This window comes from Delphinapterus leucas, chromosome 10, assembly GCF_059928025.1.
Source record: "Delphinapterus leucas isolate spDelLeu-1000000601 "Yukka" chromosome 10, BTC_Dleu_Yukka2, whole genome shotgun sequence".
Taxonomy (NCBI): Eukaryota; Metazoa; Chordata; class Mammalia; order Artiodactyla; family Monodontidae; genus Delphinapterus; species Delphinapterus leucas.
Window position 1 is genome coordinate 10,683,177 of NC_143138.1, and position 24,160 is coordinate 10,707,336.

Sequence of the window (24,160 nt, forward strand, 5' to 3'; positions counted from 1 at the left end):
AGCGGGGGCGGGCCCGGGGCGCCCCGGGTGGCGGAGGCGGGGGAGGCGCGCCGCCGCTTCCGCCGCCCGCGGGGATCCCCCGGGACTGCCGCCCGGGGCAGTCCCGGTGCGTGCGGGTACAAGAGGCAGCTCCGGGGCCCCACGCCGGCAGTCCCCAGCGATGTCGCGCGGCCTTCAGCTCCTGCTTCTGAGCTGCGGTAGGGCCCGCGGACGCCCGGCGCCCCCCACCCGCCTCCCCGGGACACCCCCTTTTCTCGCTTGCTCACGCCGCTCTCTCTCCCTCTTGCAGCCTGCAGCCTGGTGCCCGCGGCGCGGGAGGTGAAGGTGGCCTGTTCGGAGGATGTGGACTTGCCCTGCACTGCCCCCTGGGACCCGCAGGTCCGCTACGCGGTTTTCTGGGCCAAGGTAAGCGCGGCGCGGCCGGCGAGTTAGGGTTGGGTGGTTTAATTGCAGACCGGGCAACCACCTTCCTTGGGCTGGCGACCCTCTATGGCTCGGGTTCGGGGGCATCTCCCATAGCTGAACTCGGTACACGGTCTTCCCACACGCCTCTCCCATCACCGCTCCAAGCCCAGGCGCATCCAGGTACAGGCCGACTTAGATTTAGTTCCCCCGGGGACCTCAATCTTCTTGCCTCTAAAGGTGGCCCTGAGATGAATGATCCAAATAAGACGTTGTGGAGGGCAGAGAACCTCTTATTTGGATTAATTCCAGAGGCCACCTGTGGTTATGGACAGCAGGCCAGGGAGAAAGCAGCTACTGTAGATTTGGCATTGGACGGGAGGAAGGTCTCCCGGATTTCTGATTTCTGGTGTTTTGTGACGGTGGTGCTCATACATTTGGGGAGGCGGGGAGGGGGCAACTTGAGAGGAAGGAGTGCCAGAGAGAAGTGATAGGCTTGTTTCTTAGGTGGTAGTTATCTGTCATCCCCGTTCTGGGGTACCCTTGGCCTCCTCCCTCTGGCCGTCCTGAGAGGTCCAGCAAGGAGGGCGTCTGTGATGGTGCACAGAGGCTTCCCCGCGTGTAAGAACAATGTCACTGTCCCTACTGTAAGAGAATTGAGTCAGACTGAGGCTTTTTTAAGGTTTCCTCTGAACTGGAACCTTTGCAGATTCTAAGATTGTGGTTCTGGTGGCACTGGAAACCCAAGCAGCCACTGTTTGCTGTCACTGGTTTTTGTTTTTGTTTTTGTTTTTGTTTTTGCTGCCGATGCTCCCTGCCTTTAATGAGGTTACTGCCACAGTGGCACCTCTGGCTGAAGCACCATGACTGTGATGTCCCAGCCTTACTCTGCGGAGCTCACTGATTTGTCATCTTACCTTACAGGAAATCTCTGTGCGTTTGTAGCTTTCCACAAAATGCTGGGTTTTCTTCTGCCCACCATAAAAGATGCTGTAAGAACCTGCACAAGTATCTAGCCATTTAACAAGGCAGCATAGGACCGTTAACCTCTTTCTGTGTGTGTGTGTGTGTGTGTGTGTGTGTGTGTGTGTCTCCTAACCAGATTGTCAGTTCCCTGGGGACAGTGCTGCGCCACTGCTTTTGTGTATCCTGCACGGCACCCAGTGTTTGCCCTGCTAATTTTGAAGGTGCTCAGTGAATTCAGGCTGACCCTTTATGATTATGCACAGTGGAAACGGTGCTGGGGCCTCGGGACGCTGTTATTGTGTATGAAAGTCGGTTTGTTATTATTCCTACTTCATTTCCACCTTATTCACTGTGGGATCAGAGAACACAGCAATTCCAAAATTGTTCCCTTGTAAAAACAATAGTATGTAAATAAAAATATTGTAAAACCAATATTATTTGAGTACTCACCATCTGCCAAGCTCTGAGGTAAATATCTATGTACATCAGCTGTTCCAATCCTTCCAATGGACTTAAGAGATCAATACTGTTACTGTTCCTGCTTTACAGATGAGGAAACTGAGTCTTAGGGAGTGAAATAATCTGCTCACTGTTACACAGCGGGCTAATCGCTGGAGGTGGGATTTGAACCAAGCAGTCTGGCTCCACAGCCTAGGTTCTTAGAGGTCTATCTTGTTATTTCTGTTTTCTCTGTTAATTACTTAAAGAAAATGAAAGTGTCTTTGGGCTAGCCAGGCAGGGACTTGGTTATCTAAAAGGAGGGGAAAAACATGAAACCACGATCCCTTTCAGAGAGCAATTAAAAAGGGAAAACAATATTAATATCCCCAGGGGAGTAATTACAAAGTACTCATGAAACAAGTAGATGAAATTTCAGACTGTAAAGTTCAAACAGTTGTCAAGTTAAATCTTGCACGAGGTCATTTGGAATGATGCAGTCAACCAGAGTGATTAACCTTTGACTTTTCCTTGGATGTCAGCTAATGATGTAACTCTATAATGTATGTGCTTGTTTGTTGAACACAGTTCTTGCAAGCTTTAAAGACCCTGAAGGTCTCTCAAAGCTCTCTTAAGAGGAAAAGACAATAGTCTCTTGGCATTCTCTTTTTTTCTGTTGGTCCATGGAATAGGGTCATTGAAAACTCATACCCTAGTTATTTTTTTTAAGGAGGAAACTGTGATTGACTCATGGTGGATAGGAGAGCTATGCTATGCCAGAAAACTAATCAGATACCTTGAAAGTGATATGCTTTATTTTTCAAGTACTTTTGAACAGGTCTCAGCGTATTCTGTAGATGTTTGTTATTTTCCAGCCCAGGAATTATACTTTTGCATCGATTGTGCTTGCACAACAAAAATGGTTAGAGTGTTCTGGAAATAAGGCCAGTGGTGAAATGCTGAAATTCTGCATTTTACAGAAGATTATCTTGTCATTTCCTCCCACAACTTTCTTGTAAAATGTTTCAGTGATGCGGAGAGGTAGCTATGAAGTGAGGAATTTAAGCCTGGTGACCACAGCCAGCCTAGCTGGATCATCAGTAGGGTGGTTTGTAAAACCACTTTGCACAGTTGTAGGCTGCTTGCTGATCAAGTAAGCAGAGAGTCCCTTGGAGTGTGGGGTTTCGCCGTCCGCCAGATTGAATCGCATTCTTGCAGGCCTTCTGCATATCACAATTACAGTTATAACGACTCACAATTTAAAACTCCATTTCCCACTCAGTTCTCCGGCACCACAGAGCGTCCTGCCACTGTCCAGTTGGCACTGATTACTTACGATTAACAAAAGGCATGTAAACCACGTGTTTCTTATCATGAGCCTTTTACCAAAAGGCTCGGAGCAGACGGCATCCATTTAGTGTTTGCAACATCAGGGTGAGTTGGGAACAGTGTCCATTTTATTCTCTCTGTTTCAAAGGCACAGTGGCAGGGGACTGGGTGGGGGGTGTAATATAGACATGCCCAGGGGTCAAAGGTAGAGCCAGGAGTGGGCAGAGATAGCCCAATTCCTGTTAGCCCAACTCTTCTTTCCTGTGGATTGATGTCTTCCCAACTGGGATCCAAGAACGGGGCCCCCTCTCATCCCTTCCCGTATTGTACCTTTGAAGGCAGAGTGAATGATTGGGAAGAAATAGAAAAGTTAATGCGGTATATATCCATTCAGTTTAGCTCTTAGGACTGTGAATAGACTGTGGTTGTCGAGGGAGGTATTTTGAGCTATTCTGAGGCAAAGAGACATTGGTCCATCACTCTTCTACCAAAGTAGAAGAACATGGCTGTGACCTTGGGTTAGATTCTAGCACAAGAGGGTCATAGCCCAGTCCCATGTCTGCCAGGAGTGAGGACATCCCTTAAAGAGCTACGTCTGTGCTGCATGCGGAGCGGGTTCACGCTCTCTTTAATGAGGCTGCACTAGGTCTGGAAGGGGAGGATGACACTGGATGAATGGAGTGTTCAGGCGTGGTTGAAGTTCGCCACTGCTCGTAATGAGTGGTTACTTACGAGGGCGACATAGCACCGTCTCGTATTGTGCTGGGAGCCCCAGCACCCTAGGTTGAGGCATAATGAAAGAGGATATATAGTGTCATCTCTGAGTGACACCACGGGGGTGAGGACAGAGGTGCGTCACGAGACAAGTGCCCTTTCTAGATGATTTCCAAAGGAAGGGAGAAAGGGGAAGTGAGACCATGATTTCAGAGAATAGATCAGACTTCAACTTTACAATATTTAGGAGAGATGCAGCTGTGGCGGGTCATGGGCTCTCCTGGGGACTAAAGGAGAGCAGATTCATGGGCTCGCATGAAGCTACTTCTAAAGTTCAGGACAGTCGCTACATGGATATTGCCTGTCCTTGATTTGTTATGAGCTGTCCTCCATGTATGTTGCTAATCTCCTATTCAGTGGAGTCCTTTTTTTTGTCTCTAGCATCTTGTGTGACAATGAGCCCCAAAGCGAAGAAGTGCTAAGGAGGAGCCTTCGGAGGGGCTAGGGTTGATGAATGGCCCGGGCAGATGGCATCTGTACAGCCACCAACCCTGATGGACCCACAAAGGAGACAATGCATACCGCTCCCTGCACTCACCTGATTCTAGAGTGACGTGTGTTTTAAGATAGATTTGAGATGTTTTAGGAGAAAAAGGAAACATTTCTACATTAAATACAGAAGCGCCGAAACGTTGAAATGTGAAAACAATGCCTGTGTGAGCATCAAAGAAAAATCATACCATCCCCATTGGCACCTATACTACTTGACCTGATTGAATAACCTTTAGGTCAGACTATGAAAGGCAAAAAGTGAATTTTCAGATGTCTCCCATATTTACATTTTCCTCAGTTCGTAAATATTTCGATGTCCCAAATGTGTGCCAAGCCCTGCGCCTGGCAATAGCCATCCTAAGACCAGGATGGACCTTTTGCCAGAGGACTGTCAAGGGCATGCACACATGAATCCACATGCATTTGGGGGGACTGAGGGGAAACTAATGACCTGGAAGGGAGAATCATACCACAGAGGACTGAGAGGTACTGCCAGCAAGCAGGCTGGGAACAGACTGTGAACACCCCCGAATGCTGAATTATAAGGGCTTGAACTTGGTCCTTTCGGCAGCAAGGAGCCTTTGAAAGTTTTTAAGCAAAGAGGATAACATCGTGAAAACTATGTCAGAGGAAAAGCGTATTTCTTGTGGTGAAAGACAGACTATAATTCATCCCAGAAGATGAATCTCAGAGGGAAGCTTTAGTCTTTCACTGCAGTGAAACTGCCCTTGGGTTAACTCCGTGAGGCTGCAGCACATTCCTGGGGGTTACCTCCCCTTCTCTCTTGGTCACCAGTTCTGTTGTCCACATGGTTCTAGGGAGGAGTGGGCCAGGCTCTAGAAGAAGTCCCAACCAGAGGAGAATGATGGAGCGCTGAGATTTGGGGACAATGATGAGACACAGCAAAGTTGCTAAAAATCTTGCAGCTTGGAAGAGGGTAGGGAGGAAAAGGGCAACTGAGAGTTAAAGAGAAAAAACTGCAAACACTTGTTTTCCATAAATAAAAGGGGGAACCCGAGTCACATGAGGACCGAGTATGTTAGTTCTGTACTTGGTTATGTCACTACACAAAGAAGAGGAAGTTAGAAGAAGGTCTCAGTGACATCAGGGAAGGTTTTATGAAGGGCAGGACTAAAAAGAGATACATTACCTAAAAAGAGGGTTCCCCCATCTGAAACTGTTTCCATAAGTCCTACCTGGCTACTCTTGGGGTTTTCTACCAACAGTGCTAGCTCAAACCAGCGCTGAACTAAAGTACTTCCCTAAGACTCTTTACACCTGAAGCATATTTTTAATTTTTGTTTTTCCACTGGGGTATGCTTGGGTAAAATTTCTGTGTGTGTCATGTGGTTAGGTAGGTATAGAAGTAAGAGCCCAAGGCTTGTGACTGTCACTTGCTATTTTTGTGAAGCACCAGCTAGTCTACTGCACGTTCTTGTCCCAATTGTCCAAGAGAAGATAGATTCCAGAAGAGCTGGTAGTTGTCTAGGACTATTGGTCCAGATGGGGAAAACCTATGGGAAAAGATAGATGCTCATTGCCATAGACAATTCATGTTCACCTAGGACCTGACTCACTGGGTCAGTTCTGGAGAACAAAGGACCTGAGTCCAGTCACACCCTGGTGTCTCTTTCACCGAGCAGTGGGAGGCATGTGAGCCTGAGTGACAAAGCAGGACTGGCCTTGAGGTCGGAGCCACGTGGAGATAGCCCCGCATGTGCCACATTTATTTCTGGAGTGGGGCAAGGTGCTCCTATCAATTAGGAATCTTTCTGTTGTGAAGGCTTGTAATCCAATCAAAACTAGCTTAAAGAAAAGGGAATATATTGGCTCATGTGGTTGAAATAAATACTTTTTAAAAATCAAAATATAGTTCCTACTTCAGTTATGCCTGATGTCGTGGGTTAAATAGTGTCCCACAAAGAAGTTATATCTCAGTCCTAATCCCTGGTATTTGTGAGTGCGACCTTATTTGGAAATAGGATCTTTGCAGATGTAACCAAGTTAAAGTGAGGCCATACTTGATTAGGGTGGCCCTGAATCCAATGACGGGTGTCCTTATAAGAAAACAGAAACACAGAGACAGATGCACAGGGAGAACACCACATGAAGGTGAAGGCAGAGACTGAAGTGATGTGTCTACAGGCCAAGGAATGCCAGTCTCCAGCAACACCAGAAGCCAGGAGCGAGGCATTAAACAGATTCTCCCCTAGAGAGAGCACGGCCCTGCCAGCACCTTGATATCTGACCTTTGGCCTCCAGAACTGTAAGAGAATAAGTTTCTGTTGTCTTAAGCCACTCAGTTTGCGGTAAGGCTAAATTTGGAGGTTCGTGAATATCCTCAGGGTTCGGTGACTTTCTATCTCTCAACTTTTCCTTCCTTCGTGTTGGTTTTATTATCAGCCTCCACGTGGCAGTGAGATAGTAGCCGGTAACTGTAGACTTGTCTGTCCTCCCGAGATCAAGTGCAAAGCAAAAGACTGTGTCTCTTCCATCTCAACAATGTCAGATTATACTTAAGTGGCTTTGATTGGGTCACGGATCCATCAGAACCATTCCCTCTGGTCACGGAGGTCAGGCCAGAGTCAAGTGTGCCTTTTCTAGAACCAGATGTAGTGCCCTCCAAAGGACGTGAACTCAGAGCCTGTAAGGATGCCCCTCCCGGTCCAGCAGGACCCACAAGAAACTAATGGAAGAAGGACGATTGGCATAAACAGTGAGTGGCCCAACGTTGCCTTCAAAGCCCAGATCCAAAGGGTATTTTCCACGTTATGATGGTGGCTTAGAAATTCCGAAAGTTGTGGTTACTTTGGAGACCTTGTGGGCAGAAAAACTTTCTCCCTAGAGCAGAGATTGGGACTTCTAGAACAGCTTTGCCAGAGGAGACTGGAAGTATCAGCTGGAAGAAATGACTGAATGGGTGGGTGGAGTAGAAAGCTACTGGATACAACAACAATTCCTGTTACCAACATTACCGATTATGAAGCACTATTATGTGTTTTCTCATTTGATGCTTAAAATAACCCCATGAGGGAAGTAAGGTACTTAAAGACGAGCAAATCCAAGTCAGAGGTAAAGCAACCCAGCTACCTGATGCTTGACTCCAGGTCTTCTGATTCCAGAGCTAGTGCCCTTGTGTCTTCCTCATTGTTTCTAAAATTCACTCATTCATTAAATAAATACTTTTTGGATATTTCCTACGTGCAGGGAACTGTTTAGAACTTAGCTGTGAAAAAAAAAGAGTGGTAACATTTTTAGCGCTTTCTGTGTGATTGACGCTAGGCTACAGTACCCACCTACCTCATCATAGGTATATTCACACCAACTTTGGGAGGTGTAGTTACCCTCCCCCATCTCAGGGGAGCAAACGAAGCCTGAGAGCTCCAGGCCCTTCGCCAAGAGCAGAGCTAGCCTTGGTGGGGCTGGGGTTTGTTTCCACGTCTGTCCAACACCAAAGCCTGTGCTCTTAATTACGTTGCCTCTGCCATACTCATAACTCTGTTAACAGCCATAAATCCAACTCTGTCTGTTAGACCCAGTAAATTTCAAAGTGGAAAATCATTTTTCCAATAAAACTACACTTAGAAAAATACGATGTTAATGCTTATACATTCTACCCCCATTATGACATCAACCTCTGAGCCAAACTATTTTGCATGTTATAAAGAGCTGTTTTTATGATGAATGGGGATTATATTGGCACTTTAATTGAGTTGAAAACCAAGGTACATGAATGTTAGTGCATGGGAAATGCAATAAAAAAAAGATGTTCGATGTGATTGGAATATATCAGACTAATTTAATACCACCTTTAAATACTAACATCCATTCCTTTAAATATGTTTAATTAAATTGTTAGATTAAATATTTATATGCATATATATATGCACACATTTTTCTCCTCAAAAAAATCTCTTCCCTTTTCTTTTACTTTCCTATCACATTCCTAACAGATCTCATGCATGATAAATTTGGATTTCAAGGCTGTGGAATCAAAATTCTTTGCAATAGGAATGGAGCTGTTGTCTTCTTATATCCAAAGATGGTAATCTAGGAAGTTAGCATATATGTGGATAAAATTATGTAAACTTCTAAAAAAATCCCTTTTCACAATGGGGATTTGACTGAAATATAGGTTCAATTTCAGCCATATTTAGATATCTATTTGATTTCTTTCTAGTTCAAATTTATCCACCATTAAAAAAAACAATTCACATGCGTTTAAAATTACTACTTGTATTTGCTTGGTTTAGTATTCGGCAAATTAAAGAGAATTGATCTTAATTTAGGGCTTGTGGTTTCCTTAAGGTCAGATCTCCATCTTAGAGAAGGAATATGGTATTTAAATTATTTAGTCAAATTGGAGGCCTTGAGACAAAAGTCCGTAGGCTTTACTGAAAATGAGATGTCTTATACTTTGCCTTTTCTAATTCAATCAGAAAGATAAAATTTGTCAGCATAAGAGTTAATGCATGGAATGTGGATTTAAAAAGCATAATTTGGATGCGTGTTTTGCGGAATTAATTTGCCCCCAGCGTGCTGTGGCGTAGCCCTCTGCAATACGAGCGTCACAAGGTGTGCGTTAAATAGTTCCTGTGAGTTACACTCGGCTGTGAATGAATCTGCGGGTTCCTTTTGTTATAAATGACTATTTCCTAAAATGCTTTTGCAGAGAGGCAATGAAACACTTTTAGATTTGGAATGTTGAGAGTCATTCTTGCCAGTGGTTGATTTTGAGCCAGCTCAAATGTTTATAAGAATTCATAAAACCAAGCGAAGTTGAGGATGGCCCATTTGCTGTTATTCCATGTTCCTCCCCCTGAAATTCCTTCGGTTCTTGAACAGTGCAGCTTGGGCCACGGCTCACTCCCCCCGATACTGCAGGGTGATGGCTGCTTGGCCACGGTGCTGAAGACGCTGAGTTGAACTTTTGCATAAAGTCTCTTGGTACTGCTAGCGCGGCACTCGTACCTTGAGCGTGTGACGTTAACATGGAAACTACAACTATTTTTGCGGCTGTAGGCAGGTGGAAGGGGGAATAGGCTATGTACCTACCTGCAGCTTGAAGCTAGAAGGAAGGTTCTGAACTATTTCCATGCTCACTGTGTGAAGTTACAGAAGGTTCCTTTTGTTACAGGTAGTTATCGGGCACAGAGAGCTGTTCATCACTTTGGCCAGAGGTCCCAGGTTAAGCCAGTACTTCTCTCAGTTCTCTGGGTCTTTCAGGAAGACCCAGGAAGGGGCCATTGGAAGATGATCCCGTGAGAGTTGAGATATTTTGCCAGGATCCCACTGATGGCTGTGGTGGTTCAGTAAATCAGAATTCTGCAGGCTGCTTTGGGGTTCTTCGTTTTGCCTTTCCCCTACCTCTTACTTTCATTCTTATGATTTCACCCTGCCTTGGCTTTGCCATTGTAAAATAACCTCTCTGGAGGTTTTTTTCAGAGACCCGTGGAAATCTGACCATCACATAAACTACTTTTTGTTGTTACTGCCGATTTTTAAAATGAATTCTCTTCTGCAAATAGGCAGAAGGCCACTGCCAGTCAGGTCTGATTACCGCCACTTACTTGCTTCAGCAGTTCCCAGCAGCCAGCGTGATAAAGGGGCCATCTTTATGTAAATAAAGCACAATAGTTTATATTTCCACCAGCTCCAGAGGGGTTCTCAGTTTTTTTTGTTTTGTTTTGTTTTGTTTTGTTTTTGATCTTGACTTTCAGATAGGTCTTTTTGAGTTGAGGGAGGGGTCACTGGATAGGAGAGAAGACCGCCCTAAGGAGAAAATCTGAGGGAGAAAATCCCGGAATGATTGTTGCAGCCAAGTTTCCATCTTTTCGGGTGCAGGGATTTCTACAAAACTCAATTCCAGTGAAATCTATTGGAAAGACATCTGAGTTGAACACATTTGGAGGTTAATTTAGAAAAGAAAAGCAGATTGAGACAGCATCATGGGGACTGCAGAGATTAAGCTGAGTTAATTAGTTCAAACTGGCCTTGGGGGGTGAGGTGGGGGAGGGAGTCTTGGAAGCGGTTGGCCCGGGGTGGTCCTGGGCACCTGACCCATCAAACGCTCTGGTCAGAGGGAGCACTTCTGCCGGGCAGCAGAGGAGGGGAGAGGTGCAGGCACATGATAAGGCTGCAATTTTTGGTTTAATCAGACTGGAAAAGGGGAAAACTGGTCTAACTCAGACGTGTTCTAAAATCAGTTGGACGCCTGAGGTTCCTTGACCACACCTCCTTTTTTTGTTTGCTTGTTTTCTTGCTCTGTTTTTGAACACCTAAATGCCCCAGTCTTGATTATTTTGGAAGGAACCTTTCAGCACAAGGACTGTCAGGAAATGGGATTTACGTTCGTAGACCTCGCCTGAGAAAAACTATTAGTCTCAGCCCAGTGCTAGGAGGGAATGAAGCAGGGTTTCTTGCAGGAGCGATAAATCAGCCACCAGATGTCTCTGCAGGCCACTCCACAGGAATGCCAATAGGAGCCCGAGCCGTGGAAGCTGGAATCTGAGCTTTCCGCGGACCTCAAGGTGCATTCCCCGACTTAATACATGAAGCAGAAACCAAGGAGGGTGTGTGTGTGTATGTGCATGTATGTCTTCTGTCCTGGGCTGCCTCTGCCTCACTTTGTGTTCCCCCCATTCCTTAGTTATTTATTTCCCTTTGCTGATTGCCTTTTGAAAAGTAGGAGAGGAGTTGTAGGGTGCTCCCAGTACAGGAGATTAAACAGCGGCAGGTGCAGGCAAAGACAGCAGCAGTGTCTGACTGCGGTGTCTTTTCCTAAGGGGGCCCTTTGGTGCGGCCACTACGCTGGGGACAGGGAAGGAATGCCACTGAATCCCAGGCTCCCTGCTGTTCCCCAGCCACCCAGCAAAGGGCTCGGGGCTGCCCTTGCACACTGAAAACGGTGATTGGCTTTACTGTTTATGTAAATGAGTTTTAGAAGCTTTAAAACATTTCAGTGGAGGATCAACGAGCAAGTTAACTAGACAAATTAAAAATATATCTGGGGAAGAAGGGAATTGATGGTGAATGTGATGTGTGCTTAATCGTGGAAGTAGGAGATGATGGAAAGACCCCACCAGTTTAATTGCAAAGACTGTTCAGGGAAAGAAAACCAGCCAGTTAGTTTGGCTAAATTTGGCATCTACCCCAGCTGGGCTGGTCCATCCTGGGTACAATGATTTAAGCCGTAATTGCCCTTCCATGTATATCTTGATATTACTACCAAGTGACCTGACACATAAGATCTCCACGTGGCGCTGCTGTCAGCTGTCTTCCTGCCTTAGCAGAGGCGTAAGCGTGGTACATCCTGCAGCGTCACAGATGACCCCACAGGTACGCAGTCTCTGAAGAACAGGGTGACTTCATGAGAGGCGTTGCTCATCTGTATCTCTGTGTTTTCTGTTGAGTTGTTTGGCAATGACCTTAACAGATTTAGAAATGTTTCCCAATAAAAGGCCGGGCTACAAAAATAAGAATCAGTCAGTGGGTGAGTTGGTATCTGACGAAAACAAGAGAACATTGAATAGAGAACGACCAGCAAGAGAGTGTGATTCAGTGTGATTCATACGCTTCATTACACAGTCGTCAGTGACACACGGTTATCATCCATAGGGACACTCTCTCCTTCATGTAGGGATACAGAGAATCGTAAAATGCAGTCCTGATCTTATTCTAAAAAGGATGGAGCCTTAAAGGATTCTCCTAGATTCTCTCCTCCTCCCCCAGGTATCACACACACACACAGTATCTTGTTTTAAAACAATTAGCTGAGGATGGATTTTATGAAAACAAGAGGTAGAACCTTGACATGGAGGCCCAGTGCTTGTAGGTTCTGGCAGTAGAGCATGATGTGGTTTGATTCTTGTTTTTTAAATTTATTTTATTGAAGTATAGTTGATTTACGATGTTGTGTTAATTTCTACTGTACAGCAAAAGTGATTCAGTTATACATATATATATATTCTTTTTCATATTTTTTCCATTATGGTTTATCACAGGATATTAAATATAGTTCCCTGCTCTATATAGTAGGACCTTGTTGTTTATCCATCCTATATATACTAGTTTGCATCTGCTCATCACGAACTCCCAATCCATCCCTCCCCCACCCACCTCCCCCTTGGGAACCACAAGCCTGTCCTCTATGTCTCTGAGTCTGTATACGATTCTTTCTTAACAGCTCACAAATGGCAGTGCAGAGAGGATGGAGGTGCCCCAGGAAAACCAGCAGAGGGCCTCTTCAGAGGCCCCCAGGGAAAGGCTGTATTCCCTGAGGATCCAAAACACTACCAGCTGCAACTCGGGGACCTACAGGTGCACTCTGGTGGCTCCAGAAGGGCAGAGAAACCTAAGTGGCACCATGATCTTGAAAGTGACAGGTGAGGTGATCTGCGGCACCTGTTTTCTTCTTACAGTATGCAGGGCACTTTCTGTAGGTCCTAAACTTGATCCCCTCAATCCAAGTTTACCCTGTAATTCAGAAGCTTTGGATAATATCTGTGGCTGAAAGCTAAATCCTACTGCAAGGATGTCATAACTTTCTCTACTTTCTTTTTAATAAGGACAGATCTACCCCAGTCTGACTGGGGTGGATGCCAAAGGTAGTCAGGCGACTAAATCAGACAACTCTTACTCATGTAAGAGTCCTTCGGAGCCAATAGGAAGTTTCCAAGTCTAATTTTTGGAAGACAGGGAAATTGGGTAGTCTCCCGAATATATCAGATAACTGTGTAATATTCTACTCATTGGGGGCTTTCTAACCTGGCCTAAGGGAGCTGCTTCATGTTTCCACCTTTTTCACATGAGAACAGCATTCCTCTCCCACTTTACAGCAATTGAATGTCCCAATACCTCAACTCAAGCCAAAGAAAAAGGGTACAGCAAGAAAATAGCGTTCCCGTGACAGAAGGCACATTTTTGCTCTATGCAGTAAGACCAGGAATCAAGTATAAAGACAAGGATTATCTCCTTGGACTTTTTTCCATAACTTTTCTTTATGTAGCTTAAAATACGCCTTGCATTTGACTTTGGCCCAACTCTTGTTAGTGGCTGAGGCTTGAAATGACAAACATGTTGTTACAGAGGCCCTGACTTTGTACAATGGCTACTTTCTCCTTCCACGGAGAAGCGGAAAGGAATCTGACGCGAGATAATATTCCCACACTCACAAGAACGCAATCACTGGTTAGGGGTCAGCGTTTGGATTTGGTTCACTGTCTTATACACACACACACAAACAAACACACACACACCCCCTATACCCTTCTCAATCTCTCGCCCTTTACGCTGCTTCATTTGTCTTCATGGTATTTGCCGTACCTGCCGTGGTACGCTCCCTCAGTGAGTATTGTTCGCATGAATGAGAAATGGGAGCAGCCTGGCAGGAAGGGCAGAGAGGGCAGGCGTGTCCTGCGGGGAGCAGAGAGGAAAGGAATAGGGAAAAGCTGGCTTGCTTTTCCGTCCTCTGCGAAGGCAGTGCTGCCTATAAGTTGAGTGGTCAGACTAGAGCCACTTGGATCTGGTTCAAATATTAGCTCAGCTGCTCATTAGCATCTTACCTTGGGGAAACCTCTGAGCCTTGGTTTTCTCATCTTTAAAATGGGGATAATATAATATTGATATTATCTACAAAACAGGCTTGTGGTGAAGGTTGAATGAGATGTTGCACTGAAATGCTCAGTCTGGTGCCTGAGGTGGGCATACTGAACGCTCGATAAATGTTAGAACCATCAGTGGCTCTCAGCCCTTCTCTTCTGGGGTCACAGGCCTCTGTGAGAATCCATCCCCAGACCATTGCATAAAATCTTGAATCCAGTTTCAGGGGTCGACAGCTGTCTGGAGGCCCATCCGTGGCCCTGAGGGCGGAAGCCCCTCCTGTCACCCTCACTCCGTCTTCTCCTGCCCCAGTCCTCAAGCCAGCTCCCTGAGCAACCTTGCTGCACATTGGATGTCGTGCTTGAGTGGGGAGAAGCTGTCCCCGCCTTGTCCCCTCCTGGGCTGAAGGCCTCCCTCCTCCTGCACTTGCCCCCTTCCCGGGGCTGAGGCCACAGCCTTTAGCAGCCCCCAGGGAGCTGGTCTGTAGCCCCCGTTGGCTGTCAGCCTTGGTGGAGGGGCTTTAACAGGTCTACAAAGACACATCGACATGTTCCGTAATAGCAGGGCAGCTCTGCCACCTGCCTTAATCCCTCAGTCTCTCTGAGCCTTGGCTCCTTCTTCTGTAAACTGGGGTACTCAGACCTGCCCCTGAAGGTTCAGTGAGATGCTGGATGTCAGCCCCTTTGCATGGAGCCAGACACAGGGTGAGTGTGAGCGCCGGCTGCGGCCACCACCGTCATTACCGATGTCCTTCCCACGGTACAGACGTGAGGGTAAGAAGGGGAGACCAGTAGGACTTTAATAAGCCAGAACAAAACATTCTTAGCTTTTGCATCCTGGTAGAAGAGCCCTGTTCAACAACTTCATATTTTACGTATTTCTTTTTAAAGGATGCTCTAAGGGACGCAAAGAAGAGACTTTTAAGAAATACAGAGCTGAGGTTGTCCTGCTGTTGGCTCTGGTCATTTTCTACGTGACACTCATCATTTTCACTTGCGTAAGTATCTTTCTTAAACATCTCTCATTATTAAAAGATCACCTGGGTTACCAATCGAATGCGTTTTGTAGACAGTGTGACTCATTTCATAATGGCAAGAGACCTATTCGCAGAACCCTGGCCTTACAGAGGTCCCCAGACTGTGAGGATCTCTCTGGGAAGCTCCCAGCTTGTTTTCCAGCTGGTGGCTCCACACAGAGCCTTGTGAAGAGAAAATGAAGTAAGATAGTGGTGGAAGTTTGTGAAATGCCAAAGGATCCTCCTAAAGGACCAGCGGGCCTTGTAGATACGGTGGGAGAAAGTTGGACCCTGCCCATCCACCATCCGGGCGACGTGCTGTTCTTTCTGTAGGCAGGTGAGCAAGCCCGGCCACCCTGGTGATGGATCCATCTCCTTGGTTGGCCCTTGAACTCTTTTCTCTTAGAGATTCCCTCTTATAATTTGGTACTTCCACCACTTTTTTTTTTTTTTTTTTTTTTTGGTACTTCTGGCTGCTATTTTAGATATCACTTTTTAAGAATGAATCCTCAGAAGCCAGAGGTACACAGGGTGTGGCCTGGGGTAGAGGACTGCTGGCCAGTACTTGGGCGTCCTTGACATGCCCTTGACCTATTGGTTGCAGACTCCAGCTTAGACTCCTCCCTGCCCCCCAAGCCTGTTTGTGCATGGCTGGTCACCTGGGTTGACAGTGGTCGTAGGGGAGCAGGGCCAGCTCTGGGCCTGACCCACTAGGAAGTGATCTGTCCCATATGTCTCAGCACATCAGGAAGTGCTGGCCATTTGGGGACCGGGACATCAGTCACCCAGGAGCTATTCCAGCGCTGGTTCTAGTCACTCACTGGCCCCATCTGTTCACTTGCTTGACGCTGGCCGAACACTCATCTCTCTGGTTGCTATGTTAAACGTCAGTCCATCAGAAGACCACTGAGCGCCTACTGTGTGTAAGGCATTATGCTAGGCACTGGGGGGCATGTAAAAACGCATAAGAACTATGTCCTTCCCCCAAGGGAACTTACAGCTTGGTCTTTAGAGTTATTTGCATATAAGAAGATAATTAGCATTACCTGGCGGTAAATTTTTAAAATGAGTGACTCTAGTTTTTTGTTGGCAAATGCCTGTTTCTTTGGGCACTGATTTTCCATGCAGGAAATCCTAGTGTTAGGGTCTGGAAATGGCCCCAGTCTGTAACTCCTGGTTGAGGTTTGGAGATACCGGCGAAACAGCACAAGCCCACTGTAGAGTGAGCGACGTAGCCCGCATCACGAGGGCTCCCACATGAGCTGTCCAGTCAGCTCCTAATGAATGGAGTTTAAATCCAGGTGACAGCTGAAGCATTTTTCCAATTATTCACTTCTCAACGTATCTCTTTGATTTTATTTTTCAGAAGTTTGCACGACAGCAGAGTATTTTTCCAGACTTTCTTAAACCTGCCATGGAACATGCTTTTCTCCCAGTTACCTCCCCAAATAAGCATTTGGAGCCAGTGACTCTTCACAAGACAGAACTGGTGTGAGCAGGATTTCTGCAGACTGTTTTTCCAAGGTTGAAGGCTCCGTGGTATGCGTCCATGTCACACCGAACAGGAGAAGCCTGAGCCCCACACTGAACACATCATCCTTCCTGTGAAGCCCTTCACTTCACTGAAACATCCAAAAGTGGATCCCACCCCACTTTTTGTGAGCGGGGCCTTGAAAATTGTGACATGACCACAAAGCACGGGGCCGCCTACAGGGTGCTTTTCAGTGCTGCTTCTTTATGACCTTCTTAGCGTTTTATTCAGCTATCTGGTCAACCTCTTGGACAGGTTTTTTTCAGTCTTAGAAAAGCTATGGTGAGATGCAGTTGGAAAAGGACCTTGGGATATATGAATGCCTGGAGTTGGCCCTGTGTAGACCGTTGAGGGCAGCTGTCCTCTTCCACATCTGGAAAACATCTCTGAATTTGCTGTGTTTTCTTGTCTAAGCCCAGATGTTTTATGTCTGGGAGAAAGTGACAGGCTAAGCTGAGAGACAGAGGGAAATATTTAGCAAATAGTTTCCCGGCATGAAGGCCCTGCTATTACCAAGGAGTATGATGTGTACGCAGAAATAACAGGTCGATGAACTGTCCCCAACAGGGCCTTTTTATCTGGGAAAGGCATCCATAAAGAAGCAATAGAGAAGAATGTCACAATTATTTTTATATCTCTGTATACTTGTCAAAGAAGGATTTGTGCTGCTTCTCCTTTTAAAATCTGTATCTTCAGTTAGATATCGTTGTTAACTGACAAGCAGCCTGTATATGGAGGGCGAGAAGAAGTCGGAAACTGTGACAATAGGAGGGAGAGCTATTTAGGGACCTGATGAAAATGCTGGACCAATTGTGCAAACTGGATGCTGGCCCCAGTTGTCCCACTACTTAGCTGTCTGATCTTGGACAAGATCCTTATGGTTTCTACTTTCTCAGTTGTAAACCAAAAGGTTGATGTATGAGTTGATTGAAAAAAACGTATGTGAAAATTCTTTGAAAGAGTATAAAGCACTATCAAAATTCCAAACTCCTTTGGGTCGTTATCCTTATTACTGCAGTGGTGCTCTGGGCATGAGAAAATGCTTTTCATTTTTTATGTTTTCCATCGTTCCAAACAAAGAAGGCTACAAAGGACACTTTCCCATAGTCTTCTGTATGAATTCCTTTGGGGAAGTGAGGCCAGTTCAGTGGTCTGTTCTTGAAGCACCGGCCAAAAGTACTCCAAGATGCGGACACTCAGGGGCCACCAGGCCACGGGGAGAAGGGAGTTCTCAAATGTCCCATTGACGTTCTGGTAATTGTTGGGTTTCTCTTATCAGACTTGGCCCTTTCCCTACTTATTTTCCGAAGAGAATATTGCCCATGCTAATATTAGGGAGTAAAAGGGATGCCAAGTTTAGTGTTTTTGCCTCTTTGTCATAGCTTTCATGGTATTAAATGTATGCATGTGAAGAGGGAGTGTTTTCCTCCTTTATATTTAAAACTACTCGTGAGACTTTGAGATGAGTGCTGGTATGTCTGTAAACTAGTTTGAGAACCAGACCCAAGATGAAATTCGAGAATTGAAAGCATGGCTGAGTCCTTCCTCTGAGTGTGTGTGTGGGGGCATTTATGGCAGGTAGACGTCTGTGAAACGGCATCCCCTTCTTCCCAAAGATGCTCCCGAATCCATCCTCGAGTTGCCTTGCCACCAGGCAGTACCTGATCAGCTTGACCACATGCGTGACCATAGGTGGGAGGGATGGAAAGGAGGACGGTTTCTACTTCAGAAGGATGTGTAGAGTCAGGGGCTCTGTACCTGGGATTCACGGGATTTCACTCAAAATTCTCAAATAGTTCCATTACCTCCCCTCCCTCAATGGTAAGAACAATCTAGTGCAAGTGGTTGGTGGTTGTAATAGATATAAAAGCATTATAGGTGAATCCACTTTGGAAGATGACTCTTTGTGAAGATGAATGCCCGTAATATGTCTGTAAAAGCTATAGATTCCCTTTCAGTGGAATCAACTCCATCCTCAAATGCTTTACCAAAAATGCTGGCGAGACCATTGGCACGGTAACGAAGAACTCAAGACTTTTTAGTTGGTTTGACGCCCAGCTTCACCACTTAGAAGTTTTACCACCTTGGGCAGGGGATTCACCTCTCTAAGCCACAGCTAGCGGTACTTCAGAATAAGAATAAAAATAGTATCTGCTTCTTAGGCTTTTGTGAGGATTAAATGAGATAATATATCTAAGAGCCTAGCCCAGTATCTGGCAAATAGTAACATTAGAACAAGATTAACCTGAGAACAAAAAAGGAGAAAAAGGCAGCAGAGAAAGTGGCAAAAGGACAGTGAATATTTGACAAAGTGCTTTTGTTAAAAACAGAATTGACTTGGTGGGAGAGGCATGTTGCTTTCAGAGGATTAATACAAGATGAAACTAAGTGCTTCATGGTCATTAGAATTATAGTGCCTGAGAGGCCGGGGAGGGGGGTGCCCTTCATCAGTTTGGATTGATTTAAACTTTAAAAAATGATGGAAATTTGAGATCAGGTAGACTCAACATTCATACTTAGTCTTTGGTATAAGAAAAGGTGTGTGTGTGCGTGTGTGTGTGTGTGTGTGTGTGTGTGTAAGAGAAACAGGTGAGAGAGAGAGAGAAGGGTCAGGGTGGGAAGGGCAGAATTCATCAAGGACAGTGAGCTGCTTTTCCACTGCCGTCACTGAAGCCTCTCAAGGTATTTCAGAGGAGGTAGATGATCATGGACCATATTTATTCTTTGTTGCCAGGGAGAGCTTTGTTTTCAGAGCTCTGCTTTGTCTATGGAATTAGATCTACGGTTATAATAATTTCACCTTGGGATGTCCCAAGACACAAACACGGACATGAATATTAGCTCCACATTCTCCCAAAAGAAGGCCTGTGTGTTTTGTTTTCATAGTAATTCTTAGCAGATTTCATCATAGAAAATACTGAGCCTCACTCACAGAACCCAACAGAGCCCGACAGTTTGCTGGGGTTGCAGGAGAAGAGATCGCACAGCAGCCTGTGGACACAGAGAGTCCTTGAGACTCACATTCAACCCCACAGCACAGTAAGATTGGGAGCCTCAGAAAAATTTAGTCTGGTTCCCAGACTCTTTCCTCACTGGCAGCTTTACTTGGCTGCGTTACCTGGTAAATCGTTTAATACTCCATCTTTCCTATGTAAAATACCCAAAGGCCTAAAAATCTTAGGAGCTATTTGCTTAATTCAACAACGATTGTCTCTCATCGTTTTTCAACTGATTGTGTGAGACCCAGATTTGATCTAACTGTTGGGAAGATACAATTGATCAGTTCTTTGATCACAAACTATTATTGCTATTTACTATCTTTTCAAGACCAGATGGGTTTCTTATCTAATTTTCAATTTTAAATTGCATAAGAAATTCAAATTCTACCACCTGCCTTTTTGTAATCTCTGTGTGTGGATTGAATGGATGAAATTAAGCCTAAGGTTATTTGCTGAGCATTCACTCTGGCACTCTGTGTAATACTCAAAAAAAGCAAGGTACGGTCCTTCCTTTCAAGGAGCTTATAATCTAGTGGAAGGAGAAATGAGCTCAGAGCCATATGCACAGCTACTTGTTTTACTTAACATTAGGGAATTATTCAAAGGCAGTGGGAACACAGAAAAAGGACTAGTGTTCCCATTCATCTAGGAGCACCTTAGAAGGATTTATAGAACTAATTCCATTTGAACTTGGACTTGAGAGATAAGCAGGATTTTGAGTGGTAGTAATGGTCAGGGGTGGTGGGAACGGCAGAGGCACGACCTCTAAGGTAAAAAGGTAGAGAGCACACTTGAACAGAGGATTGTATGAGAGTTTCTGTAGGCATAGGGCACCCACAGCCCCGACCAAGCAGGAAGGAGGCGATGATGGAAGATGGACAAGGTACTGTAGAGAATTTGCACAGCGGGGCAGTATGGAAGGATTCTGAGTTGCGGAGCCATAGAATTAGATCCATTTCTAGGACAATAACCAGGAAAATAAAGTGAAGGATGAAATGAAAGAGCTGAAGGAGACAGGAAGCAGGAAGGCCATCCAAGAGGCTGATGGAAGCCCAAAGAAGCAGAGCATCAATGGAAGAGAAAAGGAGGGATGGATGGAAGCCCAAAGAAGCAGAGCATCAATGGAAGAGAAAAGGAGGGATGGAAACAAGCTGGTTTCTACATGTTGTCTTCTCAATTTTCAGTCTTGGGTTTTCTTATGATCCTAGCTGATATCTCTCTCCCCTTATCTCCGTATCTATCTATCTATCTATGTATCATCTATCTATGTATCTGATTTTTTTTTACTTAGTTCTCCTTTCCTTTCTTTAGATAATGGAATGGAAAGAAAGAAACAACCCCTTCCATCTTGACCTCTACATAACTTACAGAACATAATCACCTTAGACCACAGAAAAGGTTCCCATGTGTCACAACTGTCACAATAGCTAAGAGGGCTCTGAATAATTATAAGAGGACAGTCATAGACGTTACATGATTAAACCTGGTTTTATACATCCTTACTCCCAGTCCTGCCTCAACTTCCCTGTCCCAGCAGAATATTCCTTGTTTTCCCTGTAGATAACTTGATATCACATTTGATCAGCGATTGGCTGACTGAGGAAACATCTGTGCTCTTTTGGTTTAGTTTTCCTGTGTTTACAGTGATATAGCAAACGTTTGCATCTTTTTTGTTTGTTTTTGTTTTGTTTTGTTTTCAATATATTAAAAAGCAACATAGTACAAATGTTGTAGTTAATATTGAAAAGGATCCAAATTTTTCAAGGAATGAATTTTTATAAACAAGTTCTACAATGAAAGGGAAACAGCATATTGATACATAAAAGTTTTGTTAAACAAGGTTTAAAATTTTTTTTTTTTAGAAGATGTTGGGGGTAGGAGTTTCATAATTAATTTATTTATTTTTGCTGTGTTGGGTCTTCATTTCTGTGCGAGGGCTTTCTCTAGTTGTGGCAAGCGGGGGCCACTGTTCATCGCGGTGCACGGGCCTCTCGCTATCGCGGCCTCTCTTGTTGCAGAGCACAGGCTCCTGACGCGCAGGCTCAGTAGTTGTGGCTCACGGGCCTAGTTGCTCCGCGGCATGTGGGATCTTCCCAGACCAGGGCTTGAACCTGTGTCCCCTGCACTGGCAGGTGGATTCTTAACCACTGCGCCACCAGGGAAGCCCCAAGACTTTAAAATGTTTAAATCAAAGTGTTTTAGACTAAATTCTTTCAAATGTTCAAACAAAAACAAAAAAAAAACCCTGTACAATCTCCATAATAAAATGTGTCCTTGCACTTTGAAAATGTTAAAATTTTAGAAATTTGAGTGATGGAGGCAGCACTTAAAGCTTTCGTGAACCTTTTTTTCCCAAAAAAAGAATACTTTCAGTAAAACATTTTACTATTTTATCTCACTATGCATTTACATTTTTGTTCTTCCAGAAAAAGATTTACATTAACACTGTATTCTTACTGTAAAAAAAATACATTTCGAGATATTTAACTTCCTGAGTGACTTCAGTCATACATCGAACATGATTTAATGAGCAAATTCTAAAATTTTATAAAGAAATAGCGTGTGCAGATGTATACTTGTATGCTCACTTACAGTAAAACCAAGATCATGTCATAGAACTTACACTTAAGTTCTCTAAGAAGTTAAATAATATGATTAATCCCCAAACTTGACCAAAAGGTTTTCTCAGATGTTAGTAAATTGAATTACTGAATTTACATTTTCTCATTTATTAACAAAATACTGAGTCATTTCAGACTATCAACTTGAATGTTTTCCATTATATACACCAAAAATCTGATTCCCTAACAAGAAATTTCTTGCAATACAAAAAGATAACAGATAATTAAAATATTTGCTTCATAATACAAGTAATCCATAAAATACACCCCTTCCTCAATTGTCTAAAATGATTAGGAATTGTGGCACTTTCTTTAGCATAAAACCCTTTCCTCTTCTTAAAACTCTGAGGTGAAAGGTTATTTATGTAATAAAACTAGAACCACAATTCTTCTCATTTCTGTATTGGACTGCAATTAGGTTTTAAAAATTTTATAAAGAAATGTGGCAACTTGTAAAGCTGCTCTATAGAGTCTTTTTAAGAAAACATTCCCAGAAACAACTTAACAAAAGGGCCTAGAATGACCCTATGAAAACATCCTTCTAACACTTCTTAGTGTCGAGATGAGCGCCAATTTCCATCGCTACCACTGTCTCTTCTGTTATCATAGTCATGGCTCTGGCCATGAAGTGATTTCTCTCTTCATAGAAGAAATCATCTCTGCTTCCTCTGTAATGATGGTCGGACCCATGATCAGTGTAATGCTGTTCACGTCTATGTCTATCCACTACGTAAGGATGAGAATTCTGTCTGACTTTTTGCTGTGATAATGGTGTATCTTGGCCCCACTGGGAGGTTGAAGACTGGTTAAAAGTGTGATTATGTGACTGAACTGACTGATCCAGATGTGGAGAACCAAATTTCCCTCCATAGGACATCTGTCTCAAAGCACTGTTCATCACTGCTTGTCTCTGAAAATTTTCTGAAGAAGAAAAAGATCTTTGAATTATAGGTGTTGATGGAGTCATGTTATCCACTGTCCTTTCGTACCTGCTAGGAGATGTGGAAGTAGGGCTTGAACTTCCAACATGATGCTGGGAATATGACAAACTGACCTCCTGTGAGGCATGGCTACTTCCTGATCTAAACTGAAGTTTGATGGGCCTTCCAAAAAGTTTGATTCCGTTAAGCAGATTCATGGCATAAGGAACAGATAGTTCACGTTTGAAATTCGCAAACGCAAACTGCTTTGGTTTACCATCCTTATCTTTTGGAATTTTCACTTTTATTACTGGCCCAGCCTGTTGGATGCCGGGACGGACCGTCCCGCTTGTCCCAGGAAAGCAGGGATGGCCATTGGGCCGGGCCCTACCCGGGCCGGAAAACGAAAGGGAAAGCACGTTTGCATCTTTCATTGGTCCTGTACCTTTATACTTTTGTCCAATTGATTACATGTTAACTAATTGCTCCTTAGTGATGTTTAAAAATAAAATCTTCCAGCAGTTGACTAACAGACCCTGCTAACCAAGCGTTAAGATAATCCAAAAGATACCTTGAAGGGATCCTAATGGATTGTGTGTGGGTTTCACGGGATGAGTATGAATACGTTTTAGAGAAAAGGAAAATGGTGCCTTATGACATTGTTTGTTGCCCCAGAGCCTGATGAATTACGCTCGAGCCCCATTCTCTCCTTCAGAGACAAGGCATTTCACTTGCAGACATATCTTTTTTTTCGCTTCCACTTCTTTATTTCATTCTCCCCAAGGGATCTCAGGCAAGTGCACAGTTAGGCAACAAAGACTAGCGGGAAAACGTCATCTAGGTGGGGTGTATTGGTTTCCATGGTTCCTGAGAAGTTAAAGTGAAGGAAGGAAGCGAAACTTGGGCACTGAAAGCAAATCTTCTATTCTTTCCTCCTTTCAATGCATAAACCCGTACAGAATCCCTCTGGGCAAGGGAGACAGAGCTCACTTAGTGATTCATTTAGATTCTGCATGAGAAGGAGATATTATTTTAGTCTTCATTATAAGAGGGGCCATTTCTTCAAACTGACC

General features: G+C 44.5%; 1 protein-coding gene and 1 pseudogene across 2 annotated transcripts; one reads left to right on the forward strand and one right to left on the reverse strand.

Moving 5' to 3' along the window:
• Positions 1-37: 37 nt before the first annotated feature.
• CD83 (CD83 molecule) lies at positions 38-17,987 on the forward strand. 2 transcript variants are annotated; one of them, XM_022586708.2, is made up of 5 exons: positions 38-197; positions 290-405; positions 12,587-12,785; positions 14,892-14,998; positions 16,386-17,987. In XM_022586708.2, the coding sequence occupies exons 1-5, from the start codon at positions 161-163 to the stop codon at positions 16,509-16,511; spliced, it is 585 nt and encodes a 194-aa protein (XP_022442416.1). In that variant the 5' UTR covers positions 38-160; the 3' UTR covers positions 16,512-17,987. The 2 variants fall into 2 exon arrangements, with proteins under 2 accessions (XP_022442416.1, XP_022442415.1); XM_022586707.2 differs by having other exon boundaries at positions 49-197; positions 16,383-17,978.
• A 3,219-nt stretch (positions 17,988-21,206) lies between these two features.
• Positions 21,207-23,357, reverse strand: LOC111181282 (RNA-binding protein 7 pseudogene; annotated as a pseudogene).
• Between the last annotated feature and the right edge of the window lie 803 nt (positions 23,358-24,160).